At 45.8% G+C, this 15,851-nt stretch overlaps 1 protein-coding gene across 2 annotated transcripts in view; it reads left to right on the top strand.

Moving 5' to 3' along the window:
* Positions 1–9,193: 9,193 nt before the first annotated feature.
* Positions 9,194–15,851, top strand: part of TMCC2 (transmembrane and coiled-coil domain family 2) — a 37,432-nt gene continuing 30,774 nt past the window's right edge. The window contains exon 1 of one of the 2 annotated variants that reach the window (XM_027082749.1): positions 9,194–10,062. In XM_027082749.1, the coding sequence (XP_026938550.1) occupies positions 9,856–10,062 (207 nt within the window). In that variant the 5' untranslated portion in view covers positions 9,194–9,855. The remainder of the gene's footprint in view (positions 10,063–15,851) is intronic. The other variant, XM_027082751.1, reaches the window with a different exon arrangement.

Here is a 15,851-nt window from a genome sequence, read left to right on the forward strand (position 1 = left end):
TCTCAACCACTGCGCCACCAGGGAAGCCCTATTTATTTTTTAAAGCATTTTTTAAAAATTATTTATTTATTTTTGGCTGCTTTGGGTCTTTGTCACTGTGCGCGGGCTTTCTCTAGTTGCAGCGAGCGGGGCTACTCTTCACTGTGGTGCACGGGCTTCTCAATGCAGTGGCTTCTCTGGTTGCAGAGCATAGGTTCTAAGTGCGTGGCCTTCAGTAGTTGTGGTACACGGGCTCAGTAGTTGTGGCTTGCGGGCTCTAGAGTGCAGGCTCAGTAGTTGTGGCGCACGGACTTAGTTGCTCCGCTGCATGTGGGATCTTCCCGGACCAGGGATGGAACCCGTGGCCCCTGAATTGGCAGGCAGATTCTTAAACCACTGTGCCATCAGGGAAGTCCCTGTCTATTTTATTTTGGTAGAGGTTTTCTGGAAAATTCTGAAACCTGAGTTCCAAAACATTTTCCAGCTGGCTTAGTATGTATCTATCCACATGTGCCAAACACAATGCCTGACACAGAGTATGCTCAATATATTTTAGCCAAAAGAAAATATTTCATATCATCCTCCTGCCTATCCCCTTTCTCAGGAATCAAGCTCTGCAAGATGGAGGCTTAATGCAGGTGAGGGTTAGGATTCTGAAGCAAAGGTGGATGGAAGGCATTCTGGTCATGAGAACATTCCCCGTCCCCAAACTGTAGAGGAGAGAGGGAGCACTACCCAACAAGCTTCACGTGCGAAAAGGGAACCCTCTTACACTGTTGGTGGGAATGTAAATTGATGGAGTATGGAGGTTCCTTAAAAAACTAAAAATAGAATTACCATATGACCCAGCAATCCCACTACTGGGCATATACCCTGAGAAAACCATAATTCAAAAAGAGTCATGTACCACAATGTTCATTGCAGCTCTGTTTACAATAGCCAGGACATGGAAGCAACCTAAGTGTCCATCAACAGATGAATGGATAAAGAAGATGTGGCTCATATATACAATGAAATATTACTCAGCCATAAAAAGGAATGAAACTGAGTTATTTGTAGTGAGGTAGATGGACCTAGAGACTGTCATTCACAGTGAAGTAAGTCAGAAAGAGAAAAACAAATACCGTATGCTAAAACATATATATGGAATCTAAAAAAAAAAAAAAAAAGGTTCTGAAGAACCTAGGGGCAAGATGGGAATAAAGATGCAGACCTACTAGAGAATGGACACTTCAGGATACAGGGAGGGGGAAGGGTAAGCTGGGACGAGGTGAGAGAGTGGCATGGACATATATACACTACCAAATGTAAAATAGATAACTAGTGGGAAGCAACCGTATAGCACAGGGAGATCAGCTCTGTGCTTTGTGACCACCTAGAGGGATGGGATAGGGAGGGTGGGAGGGAGGGAGATGCAAGAGGGAAGAGATATGGGGACATATGTATATGTATAACTGATTCACTTTGTTATACAGCAGAAACTAACACACCATTGTAAAGCAATTATACTCCAAGAGAGATGTTAAAAAAAAAAAAAAAACTCTAAGTGCCTGGAAAGCAGGCCTTGAACCTAGCTGAGTGACCTTCCTGTGTGTCAGTGTTTAGGGTTCCTGTCATTTTCCTGGAGCTGATTTCAGAAGCACTGATCTAGAACTTTCTCAAAATAGAGCTTAGTGATCCATTAGCAGGTTTCCAGATGACACGAACACACATATCCTGTGTAGGGAGTATGACCGTTTTTTAAGGGTGAGGAGGAATAAAGGAAAAAAAATTGTATTAAATTTAAAATATCATAAAAATAATTCATTTCAAATAAAATTTTCAATAGTCCCATATCTTGGCTTAAAATTTATGATTATTTCTTAGCACTCCCCTCCCATCTTTATCCAGGCTTTATCCAAAATTTTATCATTTCGTTTATATCATCTTTAATTCTTACAGCAACACTGGAAAGATATATATTTCTATCCCTATTTTATAGATGAGGAAATTGAGACTCAGGTTAAGTGACTTGTCTAAGTTCATCCGGCTAGTAACACAGGTTCATCCAACCCCAAAGCCCTTATTCTAGCTCAACACAACTTTGCCTTCTAATGCTTTCCTTTTATATTAGTTAAAGAAGGCTTTTCGTGTCTCTAAATACTCTTCATATTTCTCTCTGTTAACAGCAGCTTGATATTCCATTACACTGCTGTGCCACTGTTAGTCATTCACTCCCTATCCTTGGGCATTTAGGTTGCTTCAGGTTTTTCACTGTTATAAACATTTTTTGGTGTGTTGTTGCCTGTTTTCTTCTTTTGAATTATTTCCCAGGATAATTCCCAGGAGGGTTTTACTGGGTGAAAGGGTACAGACATTTATATGGCTCTAGCTATATATTACTGAATTGTGCTATGTCATTGTATCTTGAAAGAGAGTACTGTCTTCTTTCACCAGCACCCTGTGAGAGGTTTAAGGCACGCCTGGAAGATTCACCAATGAAAACAGCCCTTTGTCCCTGTATCTGCTTGGATATGCCCCAAGGCCATATGAGACTCCCTGAAAATGATTTATAACACAAGCATGCATGCTCCAGAATAAGATCTCATATGGGATAGTGTGATTCCCGCTTCCCAGGAAAGATTTCCTGGATTAAGTTGTCTTTTTCTCTTTGCAGTCACAAGATCAGCAGACGGTTTTTCAAGCAACTGACATTTCCCTCTTGATTCAGAGAGACTGAAGCTCTCCATTCCTGTGTCGGGAAGAGGTGTGGTAGCTATTAAAAATGAAGCATATGGGCTTCCCTGGTGGTGCAGTGGTTGAGAGTCCGCCTGCCGATGCAGGGGACACGGGTTCGTGCCCCGGTCCGGGAAGATCCCACATGCCGCGGAGCGGCCGACCAGTGAGCCGTGGCCGCTGAGCCTGCGCGTCCGGAGCCTGTGCTCCGCAACGGGAGAGGCCACAGCAGTGAGAGGCCCGTGTACCGCAAAAGAAAAAAATGAAGCATAGACTTCAACTTATGGTTTGCTATTCCGAACTAGGTGCGAAGGGTCAGGATAAATAACAACAAGGAAAGGAAGCCCCAATAGTCAAAGCTGAAAAGGGTTTTAGGAACTGTCAGGAGGAAGTAAAATTGAGGAAAAGTCATACTAGAATAAGAAGCTCTGTTCCAACTGGTGGAAGGTAATTTTGAGCTATATATTAATATCTCTGAATCTTAGTTATCTTACAATGCAAGAGTACCATTGGATGGTATTGAAAGGTTTAGACTGAAATTATATGACATATAATAGGCACTCAATCCCAAAGTAACAGTGCAGTAGGCATTGTGGGAAAAGTACAGACATTGAAGTAAAAAAAAACTGGTTTGGCTAGCTCTTTCTAGCCAGGTGACATGGGGCAAATTTTTAATCCTCTTTGAGCCTCAGTTTCCTTTACTGTAAAATGGAGATTGATACTTAACTACAAAGTTTGTTTTACAGACTAAGTAGGAGTGTGTTCCAAACATATAGTAAGTGCTTGATAAAAAAGGAGCTATTACTAATTGACAAATCTATCAATAAATGTGATCAACCAAGTCTTCCCCTACATCTGTGGTTCTCAAACTTAGTGAGCATAAGAACCACCTAGGATACTTGTTTCAAGGGCAGATTTTCAAGCTCCACCCCTGGAAATTCTGTTTCCATTAGTTTGGGGTGAGCCCAGGAATCAGCATTTGTAACTAAATTCCACGGTGATTTATGTCGCTGATAGTCCATGAACCATACTTTGAGAAACACTGCTCTATGGTCTCAGGGAATAAAAAGAAAAAAGGGGCTTCCCTGGTGGCGCAGTGGTTGGGAGTCCGCCTGCTGATGCAGGAGACACAGGTTCGTGCCCCGGTCCGCGAAGATCCCACATGCCGCGGAGCGGCTGGGCCCGTGAGCCATGGCCGCTGAGCCTGCGCGTCCGGAGCCTGTGCTCCGCAACGGGAGAGGCCACAACAGTGAGAGGCCCGCGTACCGCAAAAAAAAAAAAAAAAAAAGAAAAAAGAAGTTTTTCCCACCACTAACGTGCCATAAAAGTTCTGTAACATGCAGATGTAAAATTAAAGAGATTCAGATATTGAGTGATTCTATATTCAAGATGATTTATATAGTTCTTACCTACTTAAAGGCTTCAGAATCATTCTAAAGTGACATTTGATCCTTTTAACACTCGTGATATGGATGAATGTGCATAACACTCTTCCTTGGAGTCGTCTTAATCCCTCACAGAGATCGCTCTCTCTCTGGACTGTGGTACTTATCTCCCCCTTGGAGTATTGACAGACATTACCACTTCAATCTTATGTTGTTGTTTTACATTTCATTTGTGTCTCATTTCCCCAGCTGGACTTTAAGTCCAAAGGCAGGGACCAATGTCTTTTTTTGTTCTCTATCTTCCACAAGCATGTTGTAAAGCCTTTGTAAATGATATTTATTTCATGAATATATTTGAATGAATGGAGATACATCTAACTATAGCCTAATACTCACTGATAAATTCTTTACCACAAGAGTGGCTCAAAATTACAGTTGTGAAGGGACTATTAGGCTATTAGGCTTTTAGCTTTAGAGTCAGACAGAGCAGTGTGTAGCTCTCAGGCCTATGAAAGTGCTATAATCTCTCTGAGCCTGTTTGCTCAGTTGTAGAGTGAATAACCCTTACCTTGCAGATTTGACATGGGGATTAAGAGAGAGTTCACAGGGTTCCTAGCAAAATGCCTAACACGTATGGTTCTCTTTAAACACCTATAGTTCTCTGTGCTTGCTCTTATTATTATATTTAAAAGTACCGCATAGAATAATAGATGGAACTGCCATAGATATTTATCTTCAGATGTAAAATAATAAAAACTGATTCTCTCTGAGCAAAGCAGATACCTTCTCTTCTCTTTTTCTGATTTTTTAAGGTCTAGCATTTTCAGCTTTAAGTAACAGACTGTCCAGAGGTTTGTATGGGTTCCCTATGGAGATGGAGAAGGACACAAAGCAGCCATTTTACCAGTCCCAGGCTCTCACAGAGAGCAGTACAATCAGGATTTAAGTTCATGCTTCACAAACCTCCTCTGTTCATGGCCGTGATGCTTGTGACTTTTCTCCCATTACTGAGAAGCGACCAGCACCCAGAATGAAGAATATGCATCCTACCTGAAATGAGAAGCAGGAACTTCCCCTTTTTTGTATTACAGATAGGAGATTCACCGCTCCAAGGAAAGAGTCAAACTTTGGATCTCCCATGCAAGTCTTAGGAAAGCTGCTAGAAAGATGTGGACAAAAGTGGCGATCTGGGTTCGTTTACTCCTTTATAGCGTTGCTAGTTAGGTGTCAGAGAGTCTATGCTATGGAGGAAATAATATATATTATTTCTCGATAAAAATAGTAACTACAGTTTTATACCTGAAGGCAAAAAATTGAAACAAATAGCTAAGAATAAAGTGGATAGTGGTCAAATAAACCATGATACATTCACTGGATAGGATGGTAAACAATCATTTACAATGTTTACCAAGACATATGGAAATATGTCTAAGTAACAGCATATGGAATAACATGGAAAAATATAATAACATATTGGAAAATGCTTCTGAATACACTTTAAGTAAAAAACAGGGTAAAATTTAGTTTAGACTCAAGAGCTTTCTCCAACTCACGAGTGATGCAGAGCCTTCCCAGTCCTGCCTGCCTCTTACAATAGCCAATAAAAAGCCTGTACTTAGGTGGTGGGATTGTGACATCAGCAACAATCCAGCCAATCTCCCTGACGATTATTTGCGTAGTTTACACCTCCTAATCCAACGGAACCCAGTTTCTTTTAGGGAGAGCATTGAGTGGAAGTGGAAATCTCCAAAAGAAAGGGAAGAAAATTACATTAACAAAGGAATACTTGTAATGATGTTGGTATCAAAACACAGTGATCAAAATTATGATAACTGGTTTCTCAAGAGAGTACTTTTACCTTCTAAGCAAAGCACTCTAGTTAGTATGTTAAATCCTAAAATAGCTCTCTGACAACCCATTTGATGTTTAAAATTTTTAAAGAATTTTTGCAGAATAGGATAATTAATTATCCTTGGATAATCTACAAGACTCTTGCTATTGGAAAAAGAGAAGCCTTTTATTTCTTAGAGTTAATTGATCTTACAAAAGAAAAAAAAATCTACTTTATGCTTACCTGTTGATCTTGGCACCTTATCTTCCACAATTAAAGCTGCATCAGTTTTTCAAGGTAAATGAAGTGGCTGTCGACAAGGATAACAGGATTCCGTAACCCTAATCTTTATCCTCCTTGTTTACACACTTATTGGTTTAGCAAATTTGATATTAGCAGGATTGCCCCCTTCCATTAGCCTAACTGGGATTTCCTTTCACAAAAAGCATTAAATTTAGTGGGATAATCCCGCCTTTCTCATGTGGCAGACAGTGGGCTTGGACAAGTTTGTTAATTATTTTTGTTTCATTCAGGTTTACTGAGCACATACCATGTGTCAAGTGTTTTCACAAGCATTGTCTAATTTAATCCTTAAAATAACCATGTGAAGATAGATATTATTAGCCCCTGTTTACAGATGAGAAACCCAAGGATGAGAGAGGTTAAGTGATTTGGTTGCCCAAGAACACACAGGGAGTAACAGAACCAGAATTCTTACATGTATTTTCTAACACCAAGACCAGTGTCCTTCCCACTACACCATGTTATTTAATTATAATTAACCAGTGGTGCCAAAGCAAAATGGAAAATGCTACTCCTACATATTGAATATAATCTCTTGTATTGTAAACCTGTAAATGTTTGTCTTATCTTGAACGTCAAAAGATAGTATGTGCCTATATTTTCCCGAGAAACGTAGAATGATAGAATGATTTAATCCTTTAAACAAAATTTCAGTCAAAGTATTTTCAAGTTCTCTTTATTTTAGGTACTCAAGAATCGACTATGACTAATGAAAATTTGTCATCAGCTTCAAACTGGTGGTTGCAGGTCACACAGCTCTCTACACAACTTCTCACCCAAACTTCTTTGGCAGTAGCATATTTTTTCTATAATATGACACTCAGTGAAAGTCAGAAATGGGTGAGACACATTTGAACTCCCAAGGATAGAACCACTGGAGTGGAATGTTCAATGTTTTGAAGCTGGATGACATCTCTGTTTAAAACCAGGGAGCTCACTCTGTGCCAGGCAATGTCTAAGTGCTTTACATATATTACCCAACACCCTATAAGGTTGGTATCCCCACTTCTCAAAGAGGAAACTGGGGCTTAAAGAGGTTAGACAACTTGCCTCCAATCACATGGTCAGTGGAGAGCAGAGCCAGGATTTGTCCCCAAGCAGTCTGGCCACAGAGTCTGAGCTCTTAAGCTCTGCACAATGCTGCCTCTCCAAAATGGAATGTAAAGCATTGGCTGATTTCATGAAACCCACCACTTTTTTGTTGACCTGCTAAATATGGCCACAAACAGGAAATCTGTCCATCAGGCTATGGGTACAGGAAAATATTATAAACATCAAATTCAAGGTCAACTTCAACCTAGTATGGAAATGAGACATAACTCAAAATGATTATGGTCTCTGCTCCCTTAAAGCTTCACACCAACTGCCTCCACTTTTCTTCAGCCTAGAGTCAGGTCATGAACATGTGTCCACATGTGCTCACCATTTGCCACCCAGGGTCTGTAGGGCCCCTGCACTTCACTGGGGCGAGTCAGGCAGGGGGCAGTAGACTCTGACATCTTGCACTGAGGTCATCTGCCCCCACTGGTTCTATCTACTCCTGCCACCGACTTCAAAGGCACATTCTGCCTTTCCCTCACCATTGAAAATGCTAAAGGCTTGTGGCCTTGTGTTTCCACATTGTGCCTGATACTGTGTAGTGGAGGTGGGGGTGGTTCTACATTTCCAGCCCATCCTAAATTCCTGTTTTCTAGAAATGGAGCTGCCTTGTTTAGAAAGTAGCTGCTAGACTGAAGTAAATTCTTAACAACTTAGGCTCTTCTAGGACACACATTAAAATGAGTGGGAAAAAGACAGAACAGAGTCAGGAGACTTGCAGACTAGTAGGACTGAAGCGAGGCCAGAATGGTATGATGGGTGTGAAAGAGACTGGGAAACTGTGAAACACTTTAGAGATCACTGTGACTCACTGACTGAGTGGCCCCTTCACTACAGTCTAGGCCAGTGCTTCTCAAATGTTAGCTTACATCAGAATTACCTGGAGGACTTGTTAAAACAGATTTTGGGGCCCACTATTTTTGATTCAGTAGGTCTGGATGGTGTCCAATAATCTGCATTTCTATCAAGTTTCCAGGTGATGCGATGCTGATGCTGCTGGTCACAGGACCTTACTTTGAGAACTGTTCGTCTAGGCTGCTGGGTGGACAAAAACCATGGTATCCACAGTTAGCACAGGGTAGGCACTCATATGGGGTTGTTATTATTACTAGGCTGAATATTTTGGTAACCCCAGTATTTGCTCTCTTGTGTCTCCAGATTAGTCGGCGCAGTTTGGCTGAGATTTATGGGAAAAAGAGATTGCATTCCTTTCCTCTCTTCCATGTCTCAACCTCCTGCCATAAATACCCCTTCTTATTTAAAAGCTGCTTCACAGTTTGCAAAAAACTCTCACATACATTATTGTGTTCAAAAATGAAATACATTCTCATTTCTGAGCATAAAGCTGAGACTCATAAGATAGTTTACTTAAAGTGGGGGGAAGGGAAGGGGAGATGGGGCAGAACACCCGCTTTCTTCTGCTTGCATTCGCAGCTCTGAATGTAGGCATTGGTAGGTGTTTCAGGTCAAGCGTCAGAGGGGATCCGCGTCTTCCTCATTGAAGAGATGTCATAATGTGCAAAGTTAGAGCAAAAAAGCAGCGATGATAAGCATCCCAATTCGTCTCCTCCCCGCCAAATAAAATGAGTGGGTGGGGGGAACCCCGACAGAGTCCTTCCTGGAAGACTCACGCATCTGAGTGAGTTTTAGCAGATCCTCACGCATCTGCTAAAACCGCGTTCCATTGGCCAGCCGCCCCTAGTCTCTACTCCGCAGCCCGCTCTCTGCAATGCTAAAACACAGCAGCCTTGCCCTCCAGACCTCTCCTGGGGGATTGCACGATGCAACCAACCCTAAAAACGTGGCCGCGCGACGCCCCCCTCAGCCCTCCGGGCTTCCCATTGGCCCGTTGCCGTTGTCACTCCCTCCTTGCCTCGCCTTCCCCCTCCCGGGCCGAGGCACTGGGCGGGGTAGGTTGCGCGCTTGCCGCTGGCTCTGGCGGCGGTCGAGGCTTTGCAGCAGGCGGCGCGGAGGGCGGGGAGTGGGTCTAGAGCGCGCGCGCGGGGGAGGGGCGGGGCGCGGCGAGCTGCGGGCTGCGCTGCCGGCCAGTGTGGGGCGGGGGCTCGCGGCAGGGCTGGGGGCCGCAGTCGGCGCCGAGGGCTGCCGACGAGGACCTGCCCGGCCGGCCGCGCCATGCCTGCCGCGCCCAGCAGCCCGGCCCGCCGGGAGGGATGCGCTGTGCCGCCCAGCTCCCCTCCGCCCGGCCCTTGCCCTGAAGCAGAAAGTTTGGGGGCTGGGGGCTATCTCCTCCCGCTCCAATGACTGCCCAAGGACTCCTGCTGCCCAGCCTCGATTGTGATCTGTCTCCGCTCCCCAGGTCGTAATGAACTATTCCAAGCTGTAACCAAGGCTCCCCTCCTCTCCCCTCTCTCACCCTCCTTTAAAAAGGTTTATTTTTTTAATTCAAGAAATTGTGATCCGCCGACTCCCCTCCTCGTTAATCATTTAGACCCCGAGCCTCGTTTCTGAGTGTAAGAGGGGGTGCGGTCTCCCCCAAGAAGGCGCGCTGGAAGGACAGATTCCCCTTGCCGACCCACATACACCATGAAGAGGTGCCAATCGGACGAGCTGCAGCAACAACAGGGTGAGGAGGATGGAGCTGGGCTGGAAGATGCAGCTTGCCACCTGCCGGGCGCGGACCTCCGGCCTGGGGAGGCCACGGGTGCTAACTCCGCTGGCGGGCCAACTTTGGATGCGGGCGCTGCCGCGGCGCCCAACCCGGGTCCCCGAAGCAAGCCTCCCGATTTAAAGGTGAGCGCAGACCCTCCCCTTACGAGTCCAGCCGGCGACTTAGCTTTCCCCGCCCCACGCAGAAGTGCTTTAACAGGATAAAAGTGATGGGGAAGCCAGACAAAGGTCAGAGAGAATGAGCAGATGTTGGGCCAGACCCTGTGCTGGACGTCAGGTACCATTTGTGCCTCTTTCTTTCAGCTTATTTCGGGCCTCTGTGTTTGTTCCTCATTATTCAGCAGACGTTCTAGTGACTTACGCATCCGAGATTGTTTGAATAATGTGTGTGAAGTGCTATTCGCAGACAAAGGGCTGGAGAAATCCAAGATGCTAACTAAAAAGTTGACATCACTTTCCCTCCTGAAAATGGCAGGGGAAGACAATGACAGCGTGGGAGCCCAAGCAAAAGACCGTTAGTTTCCTTTGCTGAATTAGTTTCCTCCTTTGGGGACCTTCCTGGAGTGAAGCTCAGTTTGTCCATCTGTGAAAGGGGAGTGTGGGTTTCTTGCCGTTAGGTGGAGCCAGAGGTTAAGCTAGTGCTTGGAGATCCCTGCCCGCTTGCTAAACCAACCCCAGCGTGGAGAACTGACAGGTGGCCGCTTAGTGCTTAGGCTGGCTTGGGGCCTCGGTTCAAGTTGCACACACGCAGAGCCGGCATTTAGAACCAGGATCCGAAAGAGGAGATTGCATGCAGCTGGGAGTCCTTTATTTTCCAGCCTGAGGTTGCCGAGACAATTATTGAGCTGTATTGGATGTCTCTATATTAATTAAAACAGCAGCTGTGATAAATAATGCACCTTTGCTGGAGCTGCCACAGGGACTGCAGGCTCAGGCTTCTCAAGCCAGCTCACCACAGTGGTGAGAGAGATGTCAGCCCAAGGAAGGAACTTAGATGCATCGGAGATTGATGCCTGGGGTCATTTTCTCCAGAGAGGGTGCAAGGTCTTAGCTAGGGGAGCAAAAGGACTCCGTCCGTTATGTTAAATAAAGCCTGTATCCTATGGCAGCAGCCACTAAGGAGCTCACCAGAATAAACCAATGACATTCCTCGTTTGGCCTGAGCGGCACAGAGTCAGGAAGTTTAGAGCGCAGGTGAGTGTGCTCTTACCTGTGTGTTACCTGTCTGTGTTTCTTGGGGAGGGGTGAGAACGTAACGCTACCTCCATGTATGTACTTTAAAAATTTGTGGTAGTTATTGGAATGTGACCTCTGGTTTTGCTGCTGTCCTTTTCAGAGTTTTGGGGCTAGCCTTATGTCTAAGATGAGCTCCACTGGGTAGGCTGTGCGCAGGAAGTCCTTGGTACCTGGCACACCTGCCACTTCTGAGCCCACCCTGTGTGGTCAGGAGGTGTGGTTCCTGTTTTAACTGAGATGGTGAAGGAAAAGAGCTGCTCTTAATGCTGATGTGGGGAGGGGGCCAGCCTTCTGCTGCAGACTTCATCTTCATTCTGGGCTGATCCAGATGGGTCTGGCCAGCAAACCCTGATTCCTTGACCAGGTGGGATTCTCACGCTGAGTCCATGAGCAGCAGCCTTGGAAACTCCCCGACTCTTCAGCTCAGGCAGCACTGGAAACGGCCAGCTCCATTCATTCCCCCAGCTGCCTTCGTGAGGGAAGGTGGACTGGTTGTGGTATGGGGCTGCAGTGTCTTTGTCTCTGTAGATAAAGCTGCTTAAAGAAGCTCATTCATCTCCACCCTCTTATACTCCCTCTCTTTTTCTCTCTTTTTTTTTTTTGTGACACTCTCATTCTGGTTGGGGCAGACATAGCAACAACTCTACATTTGATGTTAAATGCTGACTTTCCCCGAACCAAAATTGTGATCAGGTGTGAGAAAAGATGTTGTCCTTCCAAGTTATCTTCCACCCCCACCAGAAAGCATATCACCGAGGTGACCACTGCCATGTGGACCCAGGCTGGCAGCCCAGAGAAAACCTAGCTGCTGCCTGCTCAGTGGGAGCACAGGGAGACAATCAGGGCCTTTTCCTGTTTATCTCTGTCTGCTTTATCACGTGTTTACAGCGTAGGGACTTCAGAACCAGGCATGAACTTGGGGGCTGTCGCAATTTGATTTGCTCTGTGATCTCAGGCACATCACTCAACTTTTCTGAGCCTTTTTCTGGGGGAAAGGGACCAGGAATATTGAAGTGTGTCCAAACTCGTTTACCAGTACTGGCACAGTTTTCCAATGATGGAAAAATTCCATCTTCGGCTCTAGCACTGGGTAGAAGCTAACTTGTTTTAGATTTGATGGTGGTACCAAAACGGGGTAAGTTTGATTTTTAACACCCCCCCCTGTCTCATACCTGTGTTTGGCCTGGAGCAACCAGCAGTTCTGGCTTGCTTTTGTTTTCATTTTAAACTTTGGAGATAAGAACTTTTGGTCCCTTAAGTCCCACTTCTGTTTTCTTGTGACAGCTCCAGGCATTGTGATGGATTAGGTGCAATGGAGGAAATCATCTTGAGAAAGGGGGAAAAAAAAAAAAAGGCTTTGTGTGAAGCACCTCCGAGGAAGTTGTGCAGAGGGAGAGGAGAGAATTTTGGTCTGAATGTGCCCTAGCTAGTGGCAGCCAGAGCTTTCAGGGACTCCCGTGGTCTCCCTCCATGGTCCTTCAGTGTTGTGGAGAACCGCACTGTAAATTTCTCCTATGGTGGCCCGGGATCTGTGATTATGGGGTGGGGAGGACCAGTGAAAAGAAGGAAAAATAATTAAGCAGCAATCTTAAAGGAGCACTCATAAAATTGTAACTGTATGCAGGTACTTTGGGGGCCTTCTCAGCTACTCCACACATTTGATGTGACCTTCAGGGGTGATCTCAGCAGACGCTCCTGCAACAGGAGCCCAACAATTCAGAGTCATCCCCTGCCCCCCGTGGCTTGGATTCCTGTTGAACCACTTGAGTTCATGTCTTGATTCATTTGTGATCATTATCCAGTCCTTTGCTGCTGCCAGGTTCCTTGCTAGTTGGGAGGAGATGCTAGATTGCTGGTCACAGAGAGTGTCGGCTGACCAAAAGTACACCAAGATTTTCCGGCAAGTAAATGCAGTACCAGTGAGAGTGGGAGTGGGAGGGGCTCAGGGAAAAACTGCAGAAAGGGACACGAAGCACACGTTCCTGTTAAAAATACAGCATGTGGTAGATGTTGCTGAGGCCTGGGATGAGTGGCTCAGCACGAGAGTCAGCTGGCTCTGTCCTGATGCCTCTTAGAATCCCAAGGGCAGGGGAGGAAATCGCAGACCTCTCCACCTCTCCCCAGCCTTTCCTGAAAGGAAGGCTCTGGGTTTGCTGGCTGGAGGCCTTCCCCTAGACTTCCCCTGAGGTTCTCTTTCCCCTCACAAAAGCCCCTGCAAACAATTTCTCCAGGGATTTCTGAACCATACTAATATTTTTTTCCTGGAAGAAGGGGGTGCTCTGAGTTGCACCATTCCAATCCTGGTTCGAAGTGCTTTTTATTTTTAATTTTTATGTATTTATTTTTGGCTGTGTTGGGTCTTTGTTGCTGCACGCGGGCTTTCTCCAGTTGTGGTGAGCGGGGGCTACTCTTCGTTGCGGTGCGCGGGCTTCTCATTGAGGTGGCTCCTCTTGTTGCAGAGCACGGGCTCTAGTCATGCGGGCTTCAGTAGTTGTGGCACACAGGCTCAGTAGTTGTGGCTCTGGGGCTCTAGAGCGCAGGCTCAGTAGTTGTGGCGCATGGGCTTAGTTGCTCCGCGGCACGTGGGATCTTCCCGGACCAGGGCTCGAACCTGTGTTACCTGCATTGGCAGGCGGATTCTTAACTACTGCACCACCAGGGAAGCCCCTTGAAGTGCTTTTGACTCAGGACTCATTTGGGTTCTTTCATCCACACCATTCACTGGTCTTCCTGTCTGCTCAGAGTGAAGAGCGATTAGAAACCAAAGAGCTGAGGGAAAGTCGCAACTGAATCCTATATGATTCTCCTTGCTGGCTCGCAGCCTGTGCTGCTCACAGATGCGTCACCTGCGCCTGATGCCCCTTGTTTGTTCAGCGGTCCAATAGAGAGCCTGCCGGCAAGGGGTTCATGGGTTAACAGATACTGATGCCTTCAGCGGGGAAGGCATGTTTTAAATTGTAAAACACGACATCCATATAAAAGTGTCTGAAAACATATGTACCCCTTAAATAACAACAGCAAAACAGACACCCCGTCTACCTACCACCCAAATTAAGAGAGAGAACATTGACATTCCCAAGAAGCCTCTGCTTATTTTTATCTTCTTTTATTTATTTATTTTTAAGGCCCAGGGTTTTAGTAAAATTAATGGGCCTCAGCTTCTCCACTTTTTCAATGGAGAAGACAGGCGACTTCATGGGAATGCAGGCGGGATGTAGGGTTGTGTGTGCTCTGGGACCCTGAGGAAGGGTTCTGATGGTAGGGCAGGGCTCTATGTGGTCTTGCTGCATCATGAGGCCCCCAGCTCTCCTTCAGAAGTGATATGTTCAGGTGTGAAGATTCCCACAGCCTCAGGTGGGAGCAGGACCCCTGGGAGAGGTTTCATCAGGGGAGGTAGGATTGCGGTAGACCTAAGCACAAGGAAATGGGAAATCAGTCCTTTGGCAGCAGGCACTGCCTCTGCCTCCAGGCAAACAGGGTAAAGCACTTGCAAGAAAGTCATCCGTTGAAGCACATGTAAGTTTGAGGGTGCTTCGAGCATCACTGATGGAATCAGAAACATACGGGGTTCTTCAGAAGAGGTGCACTTAGAGCAAGTTGTAAAGGGTGGAGACGTTAATTACCAAAGAAGAGGAGAGCACTTTCTAAGTGGGGGAAGTGAAAGGGCACGTGCCAGGTCCCTTGTAAAGTCAGTGCCCTTTTTTGACTGGACAGCAGTTCCCCAGCCCTGTAAATAGTCAGGGACAGTGGAGGGTGGTGAAGAATGCAGAGGGTGCCTGTTTTTGTCCCACCTGGACCTAATGTGAGGCGGGCAGAGGGTCCTAAGGCCTGGGGTTGTCCCTCTCCTACCCCCTCTGCCATCAGGAATTTTCAGAGCAGCGCTGGATATGGGCTTGGGAGGAGGAATTGGTGGCCGACGGGAAAGCATGTGGTGAACGAAGCTGTCTGTTCTCCTGCCACATGTTGGGTTCTAGATGAATTCCCAGCTGCCCTTGTTCCAGTGGGAACTGTCGTGCAGGCTTGGCATTTACAGAATGTGCTGCTTTTCGTGTATTTAATTGTCTTAACTGCCAATTCCATTAACAAGAATCTCTCCGTCAACAGGAATTGAAACATTTGATAGGACCTGAATTTGGGGTTGAAGTTTTAAAAAAGTGTGGGTGTCAGGAGCTGGGGGAAAAATATCTCAGGTGGCTTCTCAGTGGTGGTCTTGGAGGCCAACTCAAAATTCATGCCTATTTTCATCTCTCCTCTAAGAAAGACATCTCGCTTTGAAATGCTCATGGATGAGGAGGGTGCATTCTTAGAATGAGGCCATACTAGACAGGGTCCACCTTTATCAGCCAAACACTTAAGCCTCTCTGCATGTTGAAAAGTTAAAACAAAACTGTTGAGGGATTGCAGTTATGTTTTGTGATTGTGTGAGAAAGACAATATTTGACTTTTCAAACCAAATGGCTAAAAGCTTCCTTATTCCAGCCAAGCTGGCTGAATGATGTCCACCTGGAAAACAAAGCTGGCTGTGAGAACATTAAGCCTTGACCTAAGCCATTTGTGAGGACAGTAAACACATTCAGGCTCCTGGGTCTGTGTTCATCTTTTTTTTTTTTTTTTTTTTTTTTTTTGGGTGCGCGGGCCTCTCACTTTTGTGGCCTCTCCCGTTGCGGAGCACAGGC

Source organism: Aethalodelphis obliquidens, unplaced genomic scaffold (assembly GCF_003676395.1).
Source record: "Aethalodelphis obliquidens isolate GAN/ISIS:26980383/991018 unplaced genomic scaffold, ASM367639v1 scaffold48, whole genome shotgun sequence".
NCBI lineage: Eukaryota > Metazoa > Chordata > Mammalia > Artiodactyla > Delphinidae > Aethalodelphis > Aethalodelphis obliquidens.